The sequence below is a fragment of the Tachysurus vachellii genome, chromosome 9, assembly GCF_030014155.1.
Source record: "Tachysurus vachellii isolate PV-2020 chromosome 9, HZAU_Pvac_v1, whole genome shotgun sequence".
Lineage (NCBI taxonomy): Eukaryota > Metazoa > Chordata > Actinopteri > Siluriformes > Bagridae > Tachysurus > Tachysurus vachellii.
This window is the reverse complement of record NC_083468.1, coordinates 13,143,854-13,171,764: the sequence shown is the minus strand read 5'-3', so window position 1 is coordinate 13,171,764 and position 27,911 is coordinate 13,143,854. Positions and strand designations below refer to the sequence as shown.

Sequence of the window (27,911 nt, the reverse complement as noted above, 5' to 3'; positions counted from 1 at the left end):
ACACACACACTCACACACACACACACACACACACACACTCACACACACACACACACACACACACACACACACACACACTCACACACACACTCAGATGCACAGAGACACATACACACACTCACACACGCGCACACACACTCACACACACACACACGGGGTCAAGCCGATCAGATGCGCTCAGAACATGTCGCTGATGAAACATACCAAGTTTCCACACTCGCACACTCACATACTCACTCGCACACTCACACAGACACACACACAGAACCGCACTCACACAGACACACACACACAGACATGCACTCACACTCACACACACACAGACACACACACACAGACACTCACACACACACACTCACACTCACACACGCACACACACACACACAGACACTCACACTCACACAGACACACACACTCACATAGACGAGGAACACACACACTTACACACATACTTTACACACATACTCACACTCACATACACACGCATTTACACACACACACACACTCACACACACACACACACACACACACACTCACACTCACACACACACACACACTGGGTCAAGCTGATCAGATGCGCTCAGAACATGTCGCTGATGAAACATACCAAGTTTCCACACTCGCACACTCACATACTCACTCGCACACTCACATACTCACACACATACTCATATACACACACATTTACACACATACACACACATTTACACACATACACACACAGAGACACACACATACACACTCACACTCACACAGACACACTCACACACACACTTTATTGCCAAGTATGTTTTCACATACGAGGAACACACACACACTTACACACACATTTACACACACACACAAACACACTCATTCACACTCGCACACTTACTCACACTCGCACACTCACATACTCACTCGCACACTCACATACACACTCACACTCACATACACACACTTACAGTTACACACTCACTCACACTCGCACACATTCACACTTACACACACTCACCCTCGCACACTTGCTCACACTCGCACACTCATTCACATACTCACAAACACCTTCACTGACTCACACACTCACACTTACTCACAGACACTCACACACACTCACTCACACACACACACATACACACACTTACACACACACTTACACAAACAGTTACACACACACTCACACTTACACACACACTCACACTTACACACACACTCACACACTTACACACACACTCACACACACTCACACTTACACACACTCACTTACACACACACACCTACACACACTTACACACACACATTTTGAATTTTCACGTCAAGTTCAGTATTTTACCAATACAATGCCATATAGCTACGAAACTTGGTATAGTTCATCAGCGACATGTTCTGAGCGCATCTGATCAGCTTGACCCCGGTATGGCTGCTTGCAGCTATATTTATTATTATTATTATTCCGCCCTAGAAACGATCGTGCAGTCCAAACCGTAAGGCCTAGAGAGCTCAAACTTGGTCAGATGGTAGTACTGGTCACAGTTACTCAGGGCCAAGGTCTCAGCAGAATCGGACAATTTGGGGCGCTTCAGCGCCCCTCAACGCGTTTGTCCCCATAATCCCTAAACCCTATGTCCAAATCTCAAGTGCTTTATATCATTGGAATCCTTCGCTCATGACTTAAAAAAGGTATATCTACGATTTCATTTCCGCCATTAAATTATTTCGCTATAGTGCATTTTGTCCAAAACCTACTTTTGTGAACTAGTCCTAGGTTTTTCGCCTGGTCGAGACCAATCCAGTGCACTAATATTCTCTGGAGTCTCAATGTCAATAATCTTCGAAAAAAAAGTCTAAATTTTGATTCAGGGTCCTTAAGGGGCCCAAAACGTTTGGACTGTGAGGAGCCAGTTTTACTAAAATGTCAATAACTCAAGAACTAAATGAGCTATCAGCACCAAACCTGGGACACATGTGAAAGAGGTCAAACTGAGGTCACAGTTCAAAAACCGCAGCGATTGTTTGTTCTTGTTCTCTCTCTCTCTCTCTCTTTGCTCCACTATCTATCATTTCAGATCCCTACCATTGGACATCCCCTGTCAATCTTCATTATACTGTGTGACATCACAGTCTGAACACACTTCTAGAATCAGTGCTCTCAGTGTTCTAGAATTAGTGCTCTCCTCCAAGCACATTCAGCTTCAATTAGAGGGCTCTATTGTTGTTCATTCGGTTTTAGTATGTCAGACTGTTCATGTATCCCAATTTCTTAGTTATTTTGTGTATGTGACTTGAGGGTCACTTTGTGTATGTGACTTGAGGGTCACTTTGTGTATGTGACTTGCCGGTCACTTTGTGTATGTGACTTGCGGGTCACTTGTTCTGCATCTGGATGCTTGTGTTTCTTCGCTTTATGGATATGACTTTGTTTATTTTAGGGAAAACTGGACAGGTGAGTACTTCACATGACATATATTGTGCAACACGTTGGTAAGCTTTTCTGTATTAGAGACATTAGGTTAGGAGCGGGTGCCACCCTCTGTAACTTGCGGGTCACTTTGTGTATGTGAAAATCCTTTAAGGCCTTAAACTCCCTAAAGGCCTTAAACGCTTGAACCCGGGAAATGCTGCTTGCAGCTTTAATTCTACTTATTATTATACTGCATAGAACAGTATTTTGGGGGCGGGGCTACACGTGAATACCCGGTGGGGTGCCAATACTTTTGGACAAAAGTGTACTGACTGGGTGCCAATACTTGTGGAATCATTGGATTGATAGTGTGGAGTTGATAGTTACATGTATTGAGAGTGTGCTTTACATCTACAGCGAGAACAAAAGAATTTTAAGAATTCCCCATTCAAGTCTATGGGAAAAAAAAACCGTTTGAGCTTCCGTAGCGGGAATTCCGGAATTCCAATCGCTTATAAAAGTCATATCACACCTCTCCTCAACAAGCCGGTTAATTTGACACCTCATTCATGGGTCTAGGACAAAATCTGCGGGACTAGTTACGCGCCAAAAAAGTGTCCGGAAGAAGAATAATAACTAGAATGTACATTTCCTGAAGAAAATGTGAATGGTGCTTGCACGTGGCAAGTTCCCCTCATTGGGCTGAGTGTTTTGATATATGACATGTCCATGTTGTGCTAACTTTTTGATTTCGCTTATTTTGGGGGCGGGGCTACACGTGACGTCACGTGACATGACCAAAACACGCGTGAGGCAGTTCCCCTCGTCGGGCTGAGTGTTTTGATATATGACATGTCCATGTTGTGCAAAATTTTTGATTTCGCTTATTTTAGGGACGGGGCTACACGTGACGTCACGTGACGTCACCAAAACACACGTGAGGCAATTCCCCTTATTGGGCTGAGTGTTTTGATATATGACACATCCATGTTGTGCAAAATTTATGATTTCGCTTATTTTGGGGGCGGGGCTACACGTGACGTCACGTGAATACCCGGTGGGGTGCCAATACTTTTGGACAAAAGTGGCTACTAAGTGTTTTGACATTTCAAAAGTGACTACTAAGTGTTTTGAAATTTCATGTCAAAACTGCAGTCATTATGGAATTCTACTTAATATTATACTGCATAGAACAGTATTTTGGGGGCGGGGCTACACGTGACGTCACGTGAATACCCGGTGGGGTGACAATACTTTTGGACAAAAGTGTATTGACTGGGGGCCAATACTTGTGGAAACTTTGGATTGATAGTGTGGAGTTGATAGTTACATGTATTGAGAGTGTAACTTCCTCACATGACCCTCGGAAATTCCACAACATCATCTCTTCTCTGCTCAACCCCCCGGCTCCACCTTCTTCATCCTCCCTGACTGCAGAAGACTTTGCTTCTTTCTACCAGGAGAAGATTGAGGAAATCTGCCGGACCTTCACTTCAGCCCCGACTGCACTTACATCTCAGAGTATGGACTCCCCTACACCTTTGTTGTCACATTTCTCAACTGTAACAGCAGAAGAGATTCTAAAACTCATCCAGTCTTGCAATCCTACCACCTGCCCATTGGATCCACTCCCTTCCACTTTGCTGCAGACCATCTCGCAAGACCTTCTGCCCTTCATTACAACTATCACCAATAGATCCATAGCATCTGGTCAGGTACCAACTACCTTCAAGAGAGCAAGGGTTATTCCCATCCTGAAGAAACCTGCTCTGGATCCATCAGACATCAGTAACTACAGACCGGTATCACTTCTCTCGTTTCTTTCAAAAATTCTTGAACGCATTGTCTTTAATCAACTGTCTGTCTATCTCTCACAGAACAACCTCCAAGACCCCAACCAGTCTGGCTTTAAAGCAGCTCATTCCACAGAGACAGCCCTTTTAGATGTCTCTGAGAAACTACATGCTGCTAGATCAGCCAATCTCTCATCCGTCCTTATCCTCCTTGACCTTTCAGCAGCGTTTGATACGGTTAACCATAAGACTCTCTTAGCCACCCTCAGGAGTCTTGGGATATGCGGATCAGCTTGGGAATGGTTCGCTTCCTACCTGGGAGGACGCTCATATCAGGTAACATGGAGGGGAGTGACATCTGCTCCACGCAGACTCTCCACTGGCGTCCCACAAGGCTCAGTACTTGGTCCTCTTCTTTTCTCCCTGTATACTCACTCTCTTGGTGAAGTTATTTCCTCACATGGGTTCTCTTACCACTGCTATGCTGATGATACACAACTTATCTTCTCTTTCCCACCCGCAGATGCCACAGCTTCTGACCGGATCTCTGCATGTCTGGCAGGAATTTCATCATGGATGACTGCTCATCAGTTAAAGCTTAATCCTAGCAAAACTGAGCTGCTCTTCATCCCAGGTGATTCATCCCCAGGTCATGATCTTGCTATATCCTTGCACAACGATCTGATCTCCCCTTCAGCCACAGCTCGCAACCTTGGGGTAACCATGGACAATCAACTGTCCTTTTCCTCCCATGTTGCTAATGTGACTCGCTCATGTCGGTTTCTTCTCTACAACATTAGAAGGATTCGACCATTTCTGTCCACACAGGCTGCTCAGGTACTTGTTCAGTCTCTTGTCATTTCTAGACTGGATTACTGCAATGCACTGCTGGCAGGTCTACCTATGAACGCAATCCGTCCTCTGCAAATGATCCAAAATGCAGCTGCCCGGCTTGTTTTCAACCTGCCAAAGTTCTCTCATACCACCCCGCTGCTGCGATCCCTCCACTGGCTTCCGGTAGCTGCACGCATCAGATTCAAAACACTGATGCTGGCCTACAAAGCCAAAAATGGACCAGCTCCCTCTTACCTCAAAGCCCTCATCACTCCTCGCACTGCACCCCGCACCCTCCGATCTACCAGCACTGCTCGACTGGTTCCACCATCTCTCAGGGTAAGAGGCAAGTATACTACAAGACTCTTCTCTGTACTGGCACCAAGGTGGTGGAACGAACTTCCCCTAGAGGTCCGGACAGCTGAGTCACTGGCTATTTTCAAGCGGCGGTTGAAGACCTACTTATTCAGGAAACACTTCAACTAGCACTTCTTTCATTATCTTTTGCATTTAAATAAAAAAAAAAAAAAAAAAAAAAAAAAAAAAAAAACACACCTTTGACACTTTCATTGTAACTTTGAACAAATGTTTTAAACTCATGGTATCTTAAGTATGTAACTTAGTGATCCAGCATTAATGTATTCAATGTTAGAGATTTAAGCACTTATGTACGTCGCTCTGGATAAGGGCGTCTGCCAAATGCTGTAAATGTAAATGTAAATGAGTGTGCTTTACATCTACAGAGAGAACAAAAGAATTTTAAGAATTCCCCATTCAGGTCTATGGGGAAAAAAAAAACCCTTTGACCTTCCGTACCGGGAATTCCGGAATTCCGATCGCTTATAAAAGTCATAGCACACCTATCCTCAATGAGCCAGTCGATTTGACACCTCATTCATGGGTCTAGGACAAAAGCTGCGGGACAAGTTACGAGCCGAAAAAGTGTCCGGAAGAAGAATAATAATAACTAGAATGTACATTTCCTGAAGAAAATGTGAATGGTGCTTGCATGTGGCAAGTTCCCTTCATCGTTCTGAGTGTTTTGATATATGACGTCCATGTTGTGCTAACTTTTTGATTTCGCTTACTTTGGGGGCGGGGCTACACGTGACGTCACGTGACGTCAACAAAACACGCGTGAGGCAGTTCCCCTCATTGGGCTGAGTGTTTTGATATATGACATGTCCATGTTGTGCTAACCTTTTGATTTCGCTTACTTTGGGGGCGGGGCTACACGTGACGTCACGTGACGTGACGAAAACACGCGTGAGGCACTTCCGATCATCTGGCTGTGTTTTGATATATGACATGTCCATGTTGTGCTAACTTTTTGATTTCGCTTATTTTGGGGGCGGGGCTACACGTGACGTCACGTGACGTGACTAAAACACGCGTGAGGCAGTTCCACTCATCTGGCTGAGTGTTTTGATATATGACATGTCCATGTTGTGCAAAATTTTTGATTTCCCTTATTTTGGGGGCGGGGCTACACGTGACGTCACGTGAATAGCCGGTGGGTGCCAATCCTTTTGGACAAAAGTGACTACTAAGTGTTTTGACATTTCATGTAATTTCATGACATTTTTTTCAAAACTGCAGTCTTATGGAATTCTACTTATTATTATACTGCATAGAACAGTATTTTGGGGGCGGGGCTACACATGACATCACGTGAATACCCGGTGGGGTGCCAATACTTTTGGACAAAAGTGTATTGACTGGGGACCAATACTTGTGGAATCATTGGATTGATAGTGTGGAGTTGATAGTTACATGTATTGAGAGTGTACTTTACATCTACAGAGAGAACAAAAGAATTTTAAGAATTCTCCATTCAAGTCTATGGGAAAAAAAAACCCCTTTGAGCTTCCGTAGCGGGAATTCCGGAATTCCGATCACTTATAAAAGTCATAGCACACCTCTCCTCAACAAGCCGCTCGATTTGACACCTTATTCATGTGTCTAGGACAAAAGCTGCGGGACAAGTTACGCGCCGAAAAAGTGTCCGGAAGAATAATAATAATAATAATAATAAGTATGCAGAATAACAATAATGATGCTTTTCAAGCACCATTAATAATAAGTATGCAGAATAACAATAATGATGCTTTTCAAGCACCATTAATAATAAGTATGCAGAATAACAATAATGATGCTTTTCAAGCACCATTAATAATAATAATAATAATAAGTATGCAGAATAACAATAATGATGCTTTTCAAGCACCATTAATAAGTATGCAAGAGAATAAGAATGTGCTTTGCAAGCACATTAATAATAACTAGAACGTACATTTCCTGAAGAAAATGTGAATGTGCTTGCACGTGGCAAGTTCTCCTCATCGTGCTGAGTGTTTTGATATATGACATGTCCATGTTGTGCTAACCTTTTGATTTCGCTCATTTTGGGGGCGGGGCTACACATGACGTCAGTTCCCCTCATCGTGCTGAGTGTTTTGATATATGACATGTCCATGTTGTGCTAACTTTTTGATTTCGCTAATATATGACATGTCCATGTTGTGCAAACTTTTTGATTTTGCTTATTTTGGGGTCGGGGCTACACGTGACGTGACCAAAACATGCGTGAGGCAGTTCCCCTCATCGGGCTGAATGTTTTGATATATGACACGTCCATGTTGTGCTAACTTTTTGATTTCGCTTATTTTGGGGGCGGGGCTATACGTGACGTTAACAAAACACGCGTGATGCACTTCCCCTCATCAGGCTGAGTGTTTTGATATATGACACGTCCATGTTGTGCAAAATTTATGATTTCGCTTATTTTGTGACGAAATCAAAAGAGAGAGCTTAAAGGAATTTCAGGAATTTCCCATTCATTTCTATGGGACTTTTTTCGCCGCTTTTTCGTCCACTGTGCGAACACCGTCCTCAATGAGCCGGTCGATTTGACACCTCATTCATGGGTCTAGGACAAAAGCTGCGGGACTAGTTACGCGCCGAAAAAGTGTCCGGAATAATAATAATAATAATAATAATAATAATAATAATAATAATAATAATAATAATTAATAATAATAATAAGTATGCAAGAGAACAAGAATGTGCTTTGCAAGCACATTAATAACTAGAATGGACATTTCCTGAAGAAAATGTGAATGTGCTTGCACGTGGCAAGTTCCCCTCATCGTGCTGAGTGTTTTGATATGTCACATATCCATGTTGTGCTAACTTTTGGATTTCGCTCATTTTGGGGGCAATATTAGTCCTTATTTTTCACAAATTCTTTCTGGTGACTTTAAAGAAAGAATTTGTGAGGACTAATATTGCTTCTCTGCAAACAGAGTTGACTGTCTACTGCAACAAGTGTTCCTTTCCTGCAGAAGGTGACCAATCACACATGTTTTTCCTTTATGGACCTTCAGTTCTGAGGAAATTTGGTAAGTGGTCCTCAAAGAATCAAATGTGAGCACCCCTGGTGTAGGGAATGTTTTCTATGAATATTTAATACCCCTTAATACTAAATTAGCACAATTTATTAGCCTATCAGTGTATTACAGTTGTCACAATTTACTTACAATACTTATAATATAATTGTTACTTGCAACATGTTAACATGCCATGTCATTTAGCACTTTAAACTGGTTACGTAAACATAATAATGAATTCACTGTATTTCAGTGGCTTTCCCAGTAACGTTATCTGAATCTAGCAGAGCAGCATTATGATGTAATAGAATGGGAGATTTGCAGTATGGAAATGTGGCTGATTAATATGCAGCAATGCAAGGCAATCCTGTCTACATAATGAGGAATGTTTGGAATCCATACCATGCAACACATTGGAGTTATTATTTTTTCTTATACGTTACAAATTAATTAATTTGATTAATTGTACCTTTTCACCTACATCAAAATGTGGCAAGTACCAGGTTATTAATTGCTACTGTTTTCCAAAGGAGGTCTTATATTATTATATTGGAAATAGATTGATATAACAATGATTAGGTATGATAAAACATTGATCTGTTAATTTTTGTAGCTCTTTTCTGTAATGTGGCTTCTAACCTCAAATAAATGTACTGCATTTCTGTTTCAGTAGACGCAGTAATTAAAAATTGTCCATGCTAAAAACACAACATTAAACAGATTAATGGAAATACATTAAGATTTTGACAGATGACACTTTCATTTAATTAACCACTTGCTACTATTAGTATCCACTGCTAATGATGTGAAGTTTTACACCAAGGGTTTCAAGAAAAAAAAATGTCAAAACAATATAATAAAAAAATAAAATAAACATCAAAAAGCACTGTACAGAGCTTGATTCATTTTCTTGTAACCACATGATCTGTGACATCCAAAGCTTTGGTTACACAAACAACCAAGCAATTGCTTTGTATTCTGCTTCAAAAATAGTGCAAATCCCTTTATACCTTTAAATAGTGCAGGTTTCAATTGTGATTCACTTCACCAGTTAATTGAGAGAGTGCTTTTTATATTAGCATGGAACCGGCCAAGAAATCTACCTCCTCAGTCTGGTGTGAGAGAATATTGTAATACTCTAAGCCAGGGGAAATTATAAATAAAAAGAAATAGACTTAAATTATGCATTGTTCAACAAGTCCTGTTGCTTATAAAATGATTTATTCTGTTCTCCACATAAAAAAAATAAACTTCCTAGTTCACTATCACTTTCAGTGCCCAGTTGAAAAGCACTTCAAGTGAACATTCTACAACAGGGGCGGTTCTAGGATTTCATCTTTAGTGGGGCTTAGCCCTCAGTGAGAATTTAAAACAAGAAGAGGTTTATATTATATATTATATGACTACATAGTAAGCCAAAAGTTATGGTATTATTTAAAAAAGTGGACACCAAAATTTTATGCATGATGTAATGATGCCAGTCTTGAATCAAATCAGTTCATGCATGTGTGCATTCTCTACGAACAGTGTGTCCAATGAATGCAGTCATTAATAAAAAAATATTCACAAGACAAAGACCAAAGACCTAATATTTAGTATTAAATGGATTGTTTGCATTAATATTTTGTTTGTGCCATCAACTATGGTAATAAGAATAGTGAAATTTCACTGCTTTTGGTTGCCGTCTTTGCGGCTTTCCGCCGATTAATGTTATAGATAAACGTCTCCAGCTCTGTCTAACTCTGTGCTTCTCCGTTCTAATAAAGCAGACAGCTGATGACGCACTTTTGAAAGACTACAACACGTGCGTAAAAGCAAAGTAAAAAAATAAAATCGCTCTTGGATCAAGCTGATAAAACGATTTTCTTTGCCATCGATGACATGTCCTGCAATTTAATGTAATTTTTATTTTTGAAAGTAAAAATTATACTTATAGTTTTAGGGTGGCTGAGATGACAGACATGGGGGCTAGCCACCCTAAGAAAGGTCTAGAACCACCCCTGTTCTACAATAAGGTCAAAGGTATAGAACTTGGACAAATGTGTATGTGAATAATGCTGCAAATGTTGATCAAAGCAGATTCATAAAAAGTGCTTTTAAAATGTAAAAATTGCCCAAAATTTCCTATGTTCATTTGCACTCGTTTCCTTCTACATTGTGTAAGTAGTACATTAAGAATGATACATGATATACTAGTTATTTTTTATTGTTGTGGTTTTTAGACTACAAAGTGGTTGATTTAAAACATCAGTCAAGCAAAAAATGTCTGGGTCCTCGGGGACGCAAAGACAGCTATTTGACCATTTAACCATAAGATGTCACTAGTGTGCACCATGTTGAAAAACTTCCAGTAATGAACCATTTCAGGTTATAATTGAGGGGAATGCTTCCGTGCTTTGCAAAGCTTCATTATACCATCACTATCGGATGCCACCTGAATGTAAATAGCTTCCAATGTTTGTATCTAGTGGCTTAAGCCACACATGACTATTTTTTTGTCTTTTATTCATTTCTGTATTTTCTTTACTGCCACCCCTAATTCAAAATTAGACAAAATGAAAGTCGAAAAAGACTGGAAAATTAAAAATTTTATTTTATGTTAGCCCCATGTTAATACAACACATATAACACATTTTATCCATGATTTATACAAATCTGTCTTTTAATTTCCCTAATGATTTTTTTTTTGCAAAGACTCATTTTATTCCAATAAATATATATATATATATATATATATATATATATATATATATATATATATATATATATATATATATATATGAAAACCAAATAGGAGATTAGGAGATGCTGTAGGTTTTTTTCTTAAATCTTGAACCTATGATGAAAGCATACAGAAAAACTCAAGAAATCGTTTGGTAGGCTATAGCATGATAAACAAAAACAAATATTAACAGCCATGTAATTTTAATCATTAACCTCAGTTCTTGACAGTTACAAATATTTGGCATAAAAAGAAGTAACATGCTAGCAAAACTGGCTTGGGGAGGGTTGGAACTGCCTTGATTTATCACGATGTCCTTGGTAGAGAAGGATTACTCTCTATGTACCAAAACAAAGAGTCCCAGCATGCATAGAACAGCATACTGTACAAAAACAAAATACATTTTTAGAATGTAATGTCAAATAAAAATGCACTACACTACAATAACTGCATCAAGATCAACAATACATACCTTAAACTTAGGGTAGTCATTCATCAAAATTGTAACAATTCCTATGTAAGGCACAAATCTAAAAAGGAAAAATTATTAGTAACAGTTGAACACCACATAAGAATGTTTGTATTAAATAAATAAACCTACCCTCTTGCCCTGCCCACCACATCCTTCTTCTCCAACCAATGCTGTCCCCTCTTGTATAGGCCTCGGTCATCCACAGAGTTATTATCTCCTTTTGTCAGGAACTTAATGTCCCCATTTTCCCTAAATAAATCGAATACAACCAAGTTTAATTAAAAGACAAACATTTAATGAAAAATAAATCAATTAAGAGTTAATTAGACTAATTTATCAATTAATTTACAGTACAATAATAATTAAATAATAGTCATGGTAAATTATATTTTTTATACTTTAACATAAAACAACAATAACAAAAAAAAGATATTTCATAAAATGCAGAAATAAGTGGAACATATCAAATGTTAAAAGAAGTTTGAATTCATGGTGAAATCTCTCCAAGAACAACTGTATGAAAGAAAATTGAGGATGGAACAAATATGGGTAACTGGTTCATTCATGCAGTTTTAACCAGGTCTCTGCTCACTCAGAGATCTCCAGCATACCCTGTAGGTGTCAGGTCTCCACTTGCACATTTTCTGCCGGAACATTAGCCGGTGTTCCAGCAGCAATTTGTGTCACATGTTTTCGTTCTTGCTCACCTGTTTCTAATTGATTAATTATCATGTCAACTTATTTCATAAACATTGCATGTGTGCTTTACGGAGTCCTCCTCTTGTACTGTTTGTCAGTTGGTATTTTCTGTGTTTGTCATTTTTCCTAGTTCATTTTTCCCCCTGTCTACGATTTCATTCATTCATTTTCTACCGCTTATCCGAACTATTCTTGGGTCACGGGGAGCCTGTGCCTATCTCAGGCGTCATTGGGCATCAAGGCAGGATACACCCTACCATCCAACCCATCACAGGGCACACACACTCTCATTCACTCACGCACTCACACACTACGGACAATTTTCCAGAGATGCCAATCAACCTACCATGCATGTCTTTGGACCGAGGTAGGGAACCGGAGTACCCGGAGAACCCCCAACCCTGGAGGTGTGAGGCAAACGTGCTAACCACTAAGCCACCGTGCCCCCGTCTATGATTTTTTTTGGTTAATAAATAGTGTTTTGGTTATTCCTTCTTTTGGGTTGGGTTTTTATCTTCGCTCTGGCCACTGCCGTTTCTGACAGTGCAGATCATGAACAATTTTTGTTTGAGCAATAAAGGAACTACTAAATAAAATCTATATTCCCCTGTCAAAATGGTAGGTTTTATGATGTAAAAATGAAGATAAATCATTACAATAAACTGCCTGTACCCCATTGAACTTATTATTTATTATAATCACATTTTGCTTATAATACAGCACTCAGGCAGCACAACTATCTAACAGCTTTAGCACATTCATTTTATTTGTCCTTTTTATTTCACTCTTCCTTGTATAAATTCTGTATTCATATTTAATACTCATAATATATATTGTATCACATCTGCATTTTCTTGTATAGTCTGTATTATCTTATATAGTATAGTGTTATTTATGTCTGTACTTTTGAGAGTCACAAACAGCTGGAACCAAATTCCTTGTGTGTGGCAACACACTTGGCCAATAAACCTGATTCTGATTCTGATAAAATGCTCCAGAGCCATTAAATAGAGAGGGTATATCCTGTACACATGTTACTTTTGGCTCTCTCTTCACATGGAAATTCGTGAGGGCTTGAATGTGACATGAAGAATATGAGACTGTTGTCACATGCATGAAGAGACGAGTACTCCTTCAGCTCCCTTAACATTCCCATAGGTCTCTTAAGAGCCTTATTTATTGTAAGCTTGTTTTTAGTGTCACTGTGATGCCATATTTGTTGAGTGCCTTTACAATGTACATCTAATTGACAATGAAATAAGTTCTTTGCAGGCCATTTTCTGCAGTTGGTGGATCCACTGAAGACAGAAAAAATATCAGATGTCACTTCCACGCTTTGTTTTAACAGAAAATTGTTTAACTTAAATAACAAAGTATTGGCAAATTAGAATTGCAAAGAGGAACTATTTACATTTTTATTCCGACTATTCATAGTACATGGACACCAGGGAAAGTGGTGTTCATGTATACGACTGACAGACATTATTTCAGTACAGTAAAATGTGCAACAACCAACCTGCCTGATGATGTGCAGAAAAAGCTTCGTGACCTCGGCTTGTTGCAGAGACCAGGCCTCCAGTCCTCAGCTTTGCCTGATGCCAGTGACCGAGATGGAATGCCGAAAGCAAGGCAAGTTGGCAGGCGTCTGTGCTAGGCTAAAAACAAACCCAAGCTGGCCGGCTCTAGATGCAGGCCATATTATTTACCACAGGGATACATTCCCCCAGTGCTAATGCTAAGGAGTTACTATGTGAACTCTATGGGGCTATTAGCTATCTGCATAATGCCCACCCTGACAGATTTATTATCGCCAGAGATCTCAATCCTGCAAATCTCAAATCAGTGCTCCCTAAATTCCATCAGTATGTGGATTTGAGCAACAAGAGGGGCAAACAGACTGGATCACGCTGGAGACCTGCCCCATCTCTGTTATGCTAATTCCAGCATACAGACCATGTGTCAGATGCTCTAAACCAGTTCTGATGCAGGTGAAAACCTGGCCAGCAGGAGCCACTTCTGCTCTTCAGGACTGTTTCGAGTGCACTGACTGGAACATTTTCAGGGAGACTGCAACCAACGGTGATTCCATCAACTTGGAGGAGTACACGGCATCAGCGACCAGCTACATCGGCAAGTGCATTGATGATGTGACCACCTCCAAGACCATCACCACACACTACAAAAGCTTTGGATGACTGCTTCAGAGGAGGCGACAGGATGCCATTAGGAACCAAAAATGAACCAAAGCCATCAGACTCCTCAACAACTGAACTGTACCGAACACACACATTCAACTATGTGGACTGCACTGATCTGCATGAAGTCAAAAACACACTCATCCAGTATACATACATGTCTACAGAACCACCCATATTAAAAACTTTTGCTGTATTTCACACAGTTTTTGCTATCTTGCACATGCTGTTTTGCACATTTAATCAACTGCTGTTTTGCACACTACATTTCAGTACTTCATCAAAAAGCTGCTATTACATATTTGTACAAATGTTTAAATAGAACCGTCATGTTCAGGTCCCTATATTTTGCACAATATACTGTACAATGTACAGTATGTTCACTGGTTGGTGCTGTTTAGTGTATTGACTTGTAGTGTTTTGTATTGTTGTTTGCACTGTTTTTGTCTTGCACTGTTTGCACTAGATTGTACAGATGTACTTTATGCGGCTAGGACAACTAACTTTAAGTCCTTAGCTCTGTGTTGTTCTATGTAGCACCATGGTGCTGGAGAAATATTGTCTCATTTTACTATATACAATGTCAGCAATATGTGGTTGAAATGACAATAAAAGCTACTTGACTTGACTTCTCAAATAGAATAGCAGCATGGATATTTATGACTAAGATACATTTCTGGCAAACAGCTTGTTTTAAAAAATTAAGAGCTATACAAGCTTATTCATAGACTACATGAGGCCTAAAATAATCCTAATAATAAACATACCAAGACATCTATAGGAAACTCATTCACAGAAACTTGTGTGGCAGATGCTTCACATAATAAACAGATTACAAGCATGTTTTATACCACTACAAAGCATATAATCATTGATATGTAGTTTTCTCTCAGGAGAGGTTTTTGTAATTTTTTTTTTTAATTGTCTCAATAGACCGTTGCGCTAAATGAAAGTATTTTAAAGTAACAGAAAAGTAAAGAGCATGAAATGTTTGTTACACATTACTTTTATATAAATTAACAAATTGCAAAGAAACGTTGGACATTTTTGCATCAACACCATTTGTGTAGCAAAAGCTTAATCTCTTATGGATGTGAACTGGCCATTGAACTCACTTATACAATTAATAAGAAGCTTATAATTTTATAAGTAGTGCTATTAAAACAAACTGTACAAAATGCTCTGTCATCCCCTTGTCAAATTTGTCTAAACCTTGATTCTATCTATTCCCCTTCTTGAAATAGTAGAACACAGCATTTTAAAAGGTTGCTATTGTATCTGTGTAGTCAAAGAGTATGCAGGTACACTAAAAAAGACATGTTATGGAAGAGAACATTGAAGCCTATTTACACATGCCATCAATGTAAACAAACACCTAGGTCCATGCCAGCTTTTCATAATTTATTTTTCCTTACAGAATATAAACTATATAATTTAACATTCCCTTGATTTATGTTTTCACATTTCATTTATACGTCTTTAATTTGTGCCCTACCTACCTACGATCACAAAACACCATCTCCCTCACACAAGCAGGTGATATTAGCTGAAAAAAAGTCCACAGATCCTTACTGGAATCATTAGACCATATGGGTACCTCAGGGATACTCATTTCAGCATACTATGATTTGGATCACACTAATGATGATTTACAATGTAGGAAAGATAGTGGCGGAGAACTGGGACTGTCATATATTTGCAGGACTTACGTACATGCACACACATACTGTAAATGCTAGGAGTTTAACAATACAGTGTATCATATTTATGATATGAACCTCTTGATTTGAGATCTCTGTCTATCAAACAATAATTTCAACACATCAAATAACAGTATGCTATTTTTCATAAAATAAAAATTTGTCAGGACTCTTTGTCAGGACTCAGCCCAGACTTTGGCAATGTGCTTTATTTGTTTACGTTCCGTGTTCACGTGTCTGCCCCGCTCTTGTCTTTTCCTCCCTGCCTCTGCACACCTGGTCCCTCATGTGTCATAATTATTATTAGTATTTAGTTAAGCCGCATTGCCTTGTGCAGCGCGGAATCCTTGGTTTTGTCCTGGTGTCCATGTTTCGTGTTTTTCGTGTTTTCATGTTAATAAACCCTGTTTTCTTTTAAGCTATCCTGCATTTGGGTCTTTTATCCCCGCGTATCTGACAGAAGGATTCCGATAGACCAAGACCCAGCAGGATAGCCTGGACCGGCTTTCTGTGGGAGTATTATTTTTTCGGATTGTTTTCTGCCTTGGATTTTTGTTGTGTGTGACATGGGTCCGCCTTTTTTTCCGGTGAGGGACGCTGCTCCGCTTCTGGTATTCCGGAAGTTTTCCCGCCCTCCCTCCCTTCTGGTTTTCTGGACTCGTGTAGGGGGGTTGTGCTCAGGCCTTCAGCTCGGCTGTGAACGTCGCTCAGCCCTTCAGCTCGGCTGTGGACGTCGCTCGGCCCTTTCTGGCTGCGCCGTCGCGTGCCTTACTCCCCCCACCTGACTAGCCGTGTGCCTTGCTCCCCCCACCTGACTCGCCGTGTGCCTTGCTCCCCCCACCTGACTCACCGTGTGCCTTGCTCCCCCCACCTGGACCCCGTTGGGACTGTCAAGACGGATTGGCGCGTCGGGAGCCACGCCTCGAGGGGGGGTACTGTCAGTACCCGGACTTTGGCCATGTGCTTTTTTGTTTACGTTCTGTGTTCACGTGTCTGCCCTGCCCTTGTCTTTTCCTCCCCGCCTCTGCACACCTGTCCCTCATGTGTCATGATTATTATTAGTATTTAGTTAAGCCGCGTTGCCTTGTGCAGCGCGGAATCCTTGGTTTTGTCCTGGTGTCTTTTGTTGTCATGTCTCAAGTCGGTGTCCATGTTTCGTTTTTTTTGTTAATAAACCCCGTTTTCTTTTAAGCTATCCTGCATTTGGGACTTTTATCCTCGCGTTTCTGACATGCTTATATTACATGCACTTTCCTTTGAAAAGTAGCTTGTCTTCATCTCGAACTAGAGTATCTTTAAAAAAGTATCTGCAAAAGTGTGTAGAAAAGTGGATTTAAATGACAGTTTAATGTTGAACTTAATTTTGTATTCTTATTTGTCCTTCCATGAAATGGAATTCAATATACAATAAGTGACAACTGTATCATCGTACTGAAATTTTTTTTTTTAAATAATATTGTGGCTATACTAATTCAGCAGAAAAAGGATGCTGAATTTCCAGGTTTAAAATATATTTTTTGTAAATTTCAAGAGTTTTATACTAAAATGTACAGTTTAAAACTGAAGTTGTTTGCATTGAGATGTACAGAATTACATTTCTTTAGATTAGATTTTTACAGAATTATTTTACAGTGCACTGGTATTTTCATAAAATACATTTGTTCTTCTCTTTTGGACAAGTCAAGTCAGATAACTGTTTAATTCAAATGTTCTACTATACTCTATTATACTTTTATCTCTCTCTCTCTCTCTCTCTCTCTCTCTCTCAATTAGTATTAACTAATTAGTATTAACTCTAGTATTAACTCTCTCTCTCTCAATTAGTATTAACTATACAGCTAACTGTATACAGTTCCTTGCAAAAGTATTCATACCCACTGAACTTTTCCACATTTTGGCATGTTAAAAATGTATTTTATTGGGTTTTTATGAAATACACCGAAAAAGTGGTACATAATTGTGAAGTGGAATGAAAATTATAAATGGTGACCAAATATTTTTTTACAAATAAATATCTGAAAAGTGTGGTGTGCACTTGTATTCAGCCCCCCTTACTCTATTACCTCTAACTAAAATCCAGTGAAACCAACAGCCTTCAGAAGTCACCTAATTAGTAAATAGAGTGCACCTGTGTGTAATTTAATCTCAGTATAAATACAGCTGTTCTGTGTAGCCCTCAGAAGTGTGTTAAAGAACATTAGTGAAGAAACAGCATCATGAAGACCAAAGAATACACCAGACAGGCCAGGGATAAAGTTGTGGAGAAGTTAAAAGCAGGGTTAAATTATTAATTAATATCCTGAGCTTTGAACACCTCTCGGAGCACTGTACAATCCATCATCCGGAAATGGAAAGAGTATGGCACAACTGCAAGCCTACCAAGACATGGCTGTCCACCTAAACTGACAAGGAGAGCATTAATCAAAGAAGCAGCCAAGAGGCCCATGGTAACCTGGAGGAGCTGCAGAGATCGACAGCTCAGGTGGGAGAAACAACTATTAGTTGTGCACTCCTCAAATCTGGTCTTTATGGAAGAGTGGCAAGAAGAAAGCCCATGTGGGGGACACAGCAAGCATGTGGAAGAAGGTGCTCTGGTCAGATGAGACCAAAATTGAACTTTTTGGCCAAAATTCAAAACATTATGTGTGGCGGAAACCTAACACTGCACATCACCCTGAACACACCATCCACACATGTGAAACATGAAAATCATGTTGTGGGGATGCTTTTCTTCAGCAGGGACAGGGAAGCTGGTCAGATTTGATGGGAAATGGATGGAGGCAAATACAGGGCAATCTTAGATGAAAACCTGTTAGAGTCTGAAAAAGACTCGAGACTGGGGCCGGAGGTTCACCTTCCAGCAAGACAATAAGATAAGATAAGATATACCTTTATTCGTCCCACAATGAGGAAATTTCTCTGTTACAGCAGCAAAGAGAAAGAAATGCACATTCATGTGTTAGAAAGGCCCAGTCAAAGTCCAGACCTAAATCCAATTGAGAATCTGTGGCTAGACTTGACAAATCACTGTTCACAGAAGCTCGCCATCCAATCTGACTGAGCTTGAGCTATTTTGCAAAGAAGAAAAATGGGCAAAAATTTCACTCTCTAGATGTGCAAAGCTGTTAGAGACATACCCCAAAAAAAGGTGGTTCTGTCATTTTCCTTCCACTTCACAATTATGTGCCACTTTGTGTAGGTCTATCCCATAAAATCCTAATAAAATACATTTTTATTTGTGGTTGTAACGTGACAAAATGTGAAAATGTTCAGTGGGTATAAATACTTTTGCAAGGCACTGTATGTTTTGGTACGATTTTGGTACCACATTGTTATTGTAAACAAACAAACAAATAAATAACCTATGAAATCAGAATGTTCTTAATTCTTGAGTGTGGGGCATTTACTTTATCACCTTTACTTCTTCATCTTCATCCTTTGCCATCTGTGTCCCTGACAGCCCATAGAAATATCTGATAAAAAGTTATGAAATTTGGCACACGACCAATGCTCCAGCAACACCATCTGGTCAAAAACTTTTGATAGGCATCTCAGGACTTCAATACTATATGAAGACAAATTTTGCCTTCAATTTCTGTAATTTCTAATGGTTAATATCACTGGAATAGATCTGAGTTGAGTCACAAAGTCACAGAGTCACTAATCAGAACATCATTAGGAGATCATGTTTTCCCATAATAGGCCACATCAAGACTGATTCCTGAAAAGCCTCCAGCCTTTGCACTTCCCTCAAGGGATCTTCTGCAACCTGCCCATGAGACTCTGCTGGGTACACATTCACTTCATTCACCATCCGTAACTAACTTCCCAAGAAATTCACTCGAGATCAACCATGCACAAGAGGAATCATGCTCAAAAAGATACTGCAAAAACAAGCTCAATTTCTTCAGATCTTCACCGAACTGGTGTATTTAATAGAAAGCTTTACAGCACCTCCATAGAATGACAAAAAGGCTAAATTGATGAATTAATGATTAGTTAACAGTGTTAGAAACTCAGGATTTCATTCAATATCTGTTTAGATGTTACTTATATATTATTTTGTGTATGTGTGTTGGATTAGTTTGTATGTTAGAGTAGACAGATAAATTATTGTTTTTGATAAGTGTCCTGTGACTCTGCTGACCTTGTTCTATGCTCATAAATTGTTTTTAATGACATCAAGATGTTATTGCTGGTCACCACAGAGATAATATTCCTCTTAAACTTAACATACATAAAGCTCAACTTATCGCTGGACAAAGTGTTTATCACCTGTTGAAAAATTTAGCTTGTAAAATTTCCCCAATGAGCTGATTTAAAACTTTCACCTCAGAAATACTGCAAAGATAAAAAATATATTTAAGCAATATTTTTATTTTATGCTGCATCAAAGGGTTTAATTAAATAAATTAATGCTGCAGCAAAAGCAGAGATGTTGGCACTTTTGAACTACATATGTTTTGACACAAAGACAGTAAAAATTAGCAGCAAAGGATTTACTTACTTCTCATGAATTTTGAGCACTCTGTGGACAATGGGGATCTCTCTGCCCTCAATCCTGAACACCACAATTTCTCCAACTCTGATTGGATCTTCAACTCGATTTGTGAGAAATAGCAGGTCTCCTCTGTGAAATGCAGGCTCCATACTGCCACTGAATAAAAATTTGAAAATAGCATCCCCCCCCCCACAACAAGTATGTTGGGGTCAAACTATGATTTAAAAAAAATCATATACAGTGAATTCGGAAAAAAGTATTCACAGTGCTTCACTTTTTCCACATTTTGTTATGTTACAGCCTTATTCCAAAATTGGTTAAATTAATTTTCCTCAAAATTCTACAAACAATACCCCATAATGACAACGTAAAAGAGTTTGTTTGAAATATTGCACATTTTTATTTCATTACTAAAAATAAAATCGTATTCACAGTCTTTGCTCAATACTTTGTTGAAGCACCTTTGGCAGCAAATGCAGCCTAAAGTCTTTTTGAGTATGATGCTACAAGCTTGGCACACCTATTTTTGAGTTGTTTCTCCCATTCTTCTTGGCAGGACCTCTCAAGCTCCACCAGGACGGATGGGGAAAGTCAGTGCACAGCCATTTTCAGATCTCTCCAGAGATGTTTAATCAGGTTCAAGTCTGGGCTCTAGCTGGGCCACTCAAGGACATTTTCAGTGTTGTCCTGTAGCCACTACTTTGTTATCTTGGCTGTGTGCTTAGAGTCGGTGTCATGTTGGAAGATAAACCTACACCCCAGTCTGAGATCCAGAGCGCTTGGTAGCAGGTTTTCATCAAGAATGTCTCTGTACTAGAGATGCGCTGTTTCAAATCATCCGCCCGGCAGCCACCCGCACAGTAATTTTCTCTGATTACGATCTTAACATTCGACCCACAACCACAGGCTTTACTCCCTTTTAGACGTTAGCTGGAATGTCACCGTTTCTGTCAACTTCCCAAACAGGCGAACATAAATGACTGGATATCAGCTATTAGCCCCATATTTTCAAAGAAAATTATTTTTTAATTATTTGCTTATTTTTATTGCAAATAAGTGCCTGTCTGCCTGATGAAAAATGCATTTAAAACACGCTCATATTTAGAGTATGTAGTTAATATTTGCATCATTAATGATTTATTAAGTTCCTCTCTCATCCACCCGCAACTCACCTGAAATAAATCAAAATGTATTTTTTTTATTACCCGACCCACCCGACCCGCAGATTATCCACAGCGCCCGCAGATATAACCGCGATCTGTGCATCACTACTCTGTACATTGCTGCATTCATCTTTCCCTTGATCATGACTAGTCTCTCAGTTCCTGATGCTGCCATCATTGCACTGGCCAGGTGATGAGTGGTGTCTGGTTTTCTCCAGATATGGCGCTTGTTATTCAGTCCAAAGAGTTCAATCTTAGTTTCATCAGATAATTTTGTTTCTCACAGTCTGAGAGTCCTTCAGGTTACTTTTGGCAAACTTCCGGCAAGCCATCATGTGCCTTTTACTGAGGAGTGGCTTCTGTTTGGCCACTCTACCATACAGCCCTGATTGGTGCAGTGCAGATATTGATGCAGAAATGGTTGTTCTTAAAGGTTCTCCTCTCTTCACAGAGAAATGCTGGAGCTCTGTCAGAGTGACCATTGGGTTTTTATTCACCTCCCTGACTAAGGCCCTTCTCCCCGATCGCTCAGCTCTAGGAAAAGTTCTGGTGGTTTCATACTTCTTCCATTTACGGATGATGGAGGCCACTGTGTTCATTGGGACCTTCAGTGTTGCAAACATTTTGACCCTTCCCCAGATCAGTGCCCCGATACCATCTTGTCTCAAAGGTCTATGGACAATTCCTTAGGCTGTTACCACAAATGGACTCCAGTCAAGTTGTAGAAACTTGGATGGATCTCAAGGATGATCAATGGAAACAGGATGTGCCCGAACTCAAACTGAGTGTAAAGGCAAAGGCTGTGAATACTTATGTACGTGTGATTTTTTTTTTAAATAAATTTAATTCATTTTGGAATAAAGCTGTAACATCACAAAATGTGAAAAAAGTGAGGTGCTGTGAATACTTTCCAGGTGCACTGTATAATATTCTAAAAGTATGTTATATTTAGTTAGTTAATAATTTTAGACATGTTAATAAGGAGAAGAAAATCAGATTTGGAAGCTGGTAAAAAATTCAGTCTCTTCACCTAGTTAGAAATAGGAGTGAATGCATCCATCATTAATGAAATCCATTGCACAAAGAACTGGGGATAGTTTGAGAGCAAAGGGGGCCTTACCCAGTATAGTGCTCCTAATAAATTGCTCGATGAGTGTATAAATAAATGACATGCATGAAGAAAAACAGCTGCTACTGTCTCCAATATGTGTTCTTTGCTCCTCTAGCACGCAATTATATATCGTATTCTCCTCTGCTTGAGCTTATTGTCATATTTCTGAAACAGTGGGTGATCCACTACCAAAGGAGACATATTGTTCTTTAACATGTCTTTATGTAAATATCAGGAATTCTTATTTATTTTCTCATATGCATCTTTTGAGCTCTTGTATACTTGTATAGCAATGTTATAGTGATTGCACATTAATAAATGGTAAAGAGATTTCAAGTATCTTTAAAACCAAAAATAAACGGGGAAAAAACAAAGTAATTTGTTCTTAAATATACAGGGGTTGGAAAATCAACCTGAAACGCTGGCAAATATAGGTTTCATTTTTAATGACAAATAATGATTTGCCTAACTCCAGATTTATTCAATACATTTCATTTTAGTTATTAAATAAAAACTTTTGGGGTGTAATAACTGTTTAACAACTGAAACATAATTGTATACACTGCATTCAGTCATCAGCATTGCCACATTTGTTGCAGAAGCAATATGAACCACAGTCCTCAAATGTATTCAAAGCAGTTGACAACTGACTTACCTGAGAACAACTACAATTGGGCTTTCGCTTCCAGTCACAACCATCAGGCCTTTCCAAATCATCAAGGCTGAAGACACGATCATACCAAAATTCAGCACCTGGTAATACAACTGAAAGGCACATCAAGCTGTAAGTTATAACCCTCTTGTTAACATTTCTGTGGCAGCTGATGGCAAAGATCATCGGCTAATCCTTTGGCATTCCACATATGGCACATAGTTATACACCACCTGGCTATAACTAAGCAAATAGGTAAGAGCCTTCTGTTGGATAATTACTGCAGTGATTAATATGTTTCTGCTGTCAACAAGTCACATAGCTCTAACTGATGCACGATCTTCTCATATCTTAAACAACCAGATAGGAAGACATCCGGTAGGTGTGAAAAAGATGTTACTCTTTTTAGAAGGGTCAAATTATTGGCTTGCATCAAAATTAAAACTACTAAAATCAGGTAAAAACTGTCCAACACATTAAAACCTGGAAGAATTTAAAAAGAAAAAAACCCTTGAATGACCCATGATCAAAGATCCCTTAAACATTTGGTGAAATCAAACTGTAGTAAACTATAGCAGAACTCATGGCTATATTTAATATAGAAAGTAAAAACTTTTCCACAAACACACAGTGAAGATGTGAGCTGTTCGAGAGTGATAGTTGCATGTGGGTGAGAAGAGAGGCGATGAAGTGATGCACCCATCATGCCTAGTGCCTACCCTACAAGCTAGTGTTATGATATGGGGTTGTTCAGTTGGTCAGATCTAGGTTTAGCAAAATTATGTTCCCTTAAAAATAACGTCACCTGACTACCTGACTATAATGAATTAACAGGTAATTACATCAATGCATTATTTTCTTCCCTTATGGCATGGGCATATCCCAAAATGACTGCCAGGCTCAAATTGTGAAAGTGGTTCAGGGAGCACGCGACATCATTTTCGTGCATGAATTAGCAACCACGGGGTCCAGATCTTAAACCCATTATGAATCTTTGGGATGTACTCAGCCTACCCACTCTACCATCATCAACACAAGGTCTTGGCAAGAAATTAATGCAACTCTGGACCAAAATAAATGTGACATTGCATTAAGCGTATCGAAACGATGCCAAGGGAAATGCATGCCGTAACAAAAGGAAAGTGGGGGTCCAGAGACTGTATGTTAAGTCGTATACAAAGCAAACCAATAAGGCATTCTATCATCCATAATAATGCTCTTGTATGGTAAGTAGTCGGCAAGCTAATTTTCTACTTCAAGCAAGGTTAATAATAAGGGTTTAGATTTAGGCGCTGAACTGGTTAGCGATCTGCTGACGTGTTCTAAGCCATTCATTGTATCAATACGCTACGCCGAAAACTAATCGCTTAGGTACCCACCTGGCGCTTATTCATTCGCCGAACATCGTCGAGAAAGTCTAAAGAGAGCATTTTGTCAAATATGTGTGTGTGTGTGTGTGTGTGTGTGTGTGTGTAATAAGCCTTATTATTTGTTGATCTTCTCTCAAAAAATAACTAAATTATACTACTTCTATTACTGCGTTCAGCTGGATGTCGCAACTTGTAATTCCCAATATCCAAATTGTAAAAGGCAAAGAAAATGGTCCACTTGAAATTTCTACTCGTTAACTTGTGTGAGGTAGCCTTCTTATCTACCAGTTCCTTCCCCGTTGTTTTTTCGATTTCAATGACGTCAAAAACGACGTCGTTGCAACCTGCGAATTACCATTTACGAGGTAACACAAATGCAGCATCGCCTAGGAACGGATGACAACTTCCGGAGCGTCCGATTTCAAAAATCTAAAATAAGGGTCTGTTTTTTTTACGTCTAAATATATTTAATACATTATATATATATATATATATATATATATATATATATATATATATATATATATATATATATATATATATATTAGAAAGAAAGAAAGAAAGAAAGAAAGAAAGAAAGAAAGAAACTAGGGCACAGTTCAGAATACTATGATTTTAGACAAACTAATTCATTAGTAGGCGAATCGGACCGCATAAAATGTCTTTTAAATTATCCATTTCATACAGAAAAGTTTAAAAATACTTTAAATGAAATGTACCCATGGCATGTCTGATTGAACCTGTATTTGAAGACAAATCAGGTATCTCCACAACCTCAACATTGATTCCAGCCAGGCTACACCATTAGCAGGTGTGTGTTTCTCACATGAAATAAAGCTGAATTTTGCACATAGATAGCTACACCTGAATGAGAGTGTGTGTGCCCTGCGATGGGTTGGCACTCTGTCCAGGGTGTATCCTGCCTTGATGCCCGATGACGCCTGAGATAGGCACAGGCTCCCCGTGACCCGAGGTAGTTCGGATAAGCGGTAGAAAATGAGTGAGAGTGAGTGATATCTACACCTAGATGTCGCCTTGGGTATGTCAGTTCATTGGAACGAATGCGTCAATAGAGCCGCCATCTTGGAACAGTGGACCCCAGTCACACGCATAAGCATATTTAATGCATAAGCGTCAATGTAGGCAAAGGTGTAATGGAAATAAAATCAAAATAAATCGTCATGAATGCGATTTTCTATTTTTTTTTGGTTCGTTCCAACGGTCAGACATGTATTTACATGTAGTTACATTCTTCCACTTGAGTAAACTTCAAATGAACAATCGCAACTTACCTTAGCCTACTGCATGCAAAATTGCTGCAATAGTGTGACAGATTCAGATTATTTTACTTAATGCCATGTCAGCAATCAAAGCTATTTTCATGGCAAAGATTCAGTTACAAAAACACAAATATGACATAAATACAATAAAAACAAAACAAATATAAACAGCAAGTCATATTATACCATTTTTTTTAATTAACATACAATAAAAAATCCTAAAACCTTTTCAGGCATAATCTCATTAAATATGTCCTTAAGTGAAGTAACTTCACAAAAGAGAACAAGCTTCCCCTCAATGAACAAATATGGTTAGCAATTTTCCTCCCACACCCCCAATTTTCCTTAAAAATGCTGACCAACAGAGTGCTATAGAATTAGGTTAACAATTAGCACTTGAATAACACACGCCTAGACACACAGACAAGCATCCCCTCATTGAACACAACAAATATTTTTATAAATTTTCTTCCCATGCCCCAAGTTTCCTTAAATAGGAGTGCTATAGAATTAGGTTAACAATTAGCACTTGAATGACACACACCTAAACATGTAGACAAGCATCTCCTCAATGTACAATGAACAAATATTATCAATTTCCTTCCCACTCCCCCAATTTTCCTTAAAGAAGTTCTCAGAAAAAAAAATAAAGGTTTCTTTTCCCCATTTACATAACAGCTTAGAACATCAGCACTACAAAGGTCTGTATCCTACCCCAAAGTTTATGGTGTGCATAGTCACAACAATGTGGGAGCACAAGTGGTATAAAAATGTTCCTCAAGAGCAAATAGGAAAGTTCAGGATATCTGTCCTGGGCAGTTGACGAAGCCCCTAAATGCAAGTACATTCAAAAATGCAAGTGAGAAAAGTGATGCTATAGGGTAGTTAATAACCCTCACCTTTGAAATTTAATGTAAAAATGTGTTGTTCAAATCGATGTAATCCTCACTGTTTTTAGCCACAAAGAACTCCAGGGGCCTGTTGTCTGTCAGAGCCAAAAGCAGAGGTATTTGACAAAAGTGTACTTTTCGATACTCGTTTGGGTATAAGGTAGTGTGAAAATTTAAAATTCATATCCAACTTTGTGAGACATGAGAGGATGGTTGTTGCATTTTTATATAGTCTTTTTCACACTTGTCTTAATTTTAGTCACATTGCATCTTTTATTCAGAATCGTGTATCAATGTCTGGGGGGTATTTTATAGCAAACCCCTTTTTTTTCCCTAGCCCTCCTCCCTAGTTCATTAACACTTTTATATGTCCACATCAAGATGTTTTATATGTCCATATAAAACATCACCATGTTTTATATGTCCATATAGTAGCTCTGTAACACATCTGATTAATGGCAGACATCCGGATTAGAGATATAAATGTGATCCAATAGTGTGTGATTTTCTGGTGTTGCTGTTGTAATTAGGGCCAGAGCACTGAATGGTGCGAAGCCCTATTGTTTTTGCTCGGGAGTATTATTATTATTAGGGCCCGAGCACCGAATGGTGTGAAGCCCTATTGTTTTTGCTCGGGAGTATTATTATTAGGGCCCGAGCACCGAATGGTGCGAAGCCCTATTGTTTTTCCTCGGGAGTATTAATTAATTAATTAATTAATTTATTTTTTTAGGGCCCAAGCACCGAATGGTGCGAAGCC

At 39.1% G+C, this 27,911-nt stretch overlaps 1 protein-coding gene across 1 annotated transcript; it reads right to left on the bottom strand.

The window, feature by feature from the left end:
- Nucleotides 1–11,304: 11,304 nt before the first annotated feature.
- On the bottom strand, nt 11,305–25,264 carry sec11a (SEC11 homolog A, signal peptidase complex subunit). The gene is made up of 6 exons (XM_060877725.1): nt 24,991–25,264; nt 23,615–23,724; nt 20,692–20,841; nt 11,720–11,839; nt 11,591–11,648; nt 11,305–11,500 (listed from the first exon to the last, which is right to left on the bottom strand). Exons 1-6 carry the CDS (start codon nt 25,039–25,041, stop codon nt 11,450–11,452), a joined length of 540 nt encoding a protein of 179 aa, XP_060733708.1. The 5' UTR covers nt 25,042–25,264; the 3' UTR covers nt 11,305–11,449.
- Nucleotides 25,265–27,911: the final 2,647 nt, after the last annotated feature.

What these genes read in the sequence shown, in the direction of transcription:
- sec11a (XM_060877725.1), bottom strand. Translation starts at nt 25,041, where the DNA reads ATGCTCTCTTTAGACTTTCTCGACGATGTTCGGCGAATGAATAAGCGC. An exon ending in GGCGAATGAATAAGCGCCAG is followed by an intron (nt 23,725 to 24,990) that starts GTGGGTACCTAA and finishes TGTGCCTTTCAG; the next exon opens with TTGTATTACCAGGTGCTGAA. An exon ending in GTGCTCAAAATTCATGAGAA is followed by an intron (nt 11,840 to 20,691) that starts GTAAGTAAATCC and finishes CGATTTATTTAG; the next exon opens with GGAAAATGGGGACATTAAGT.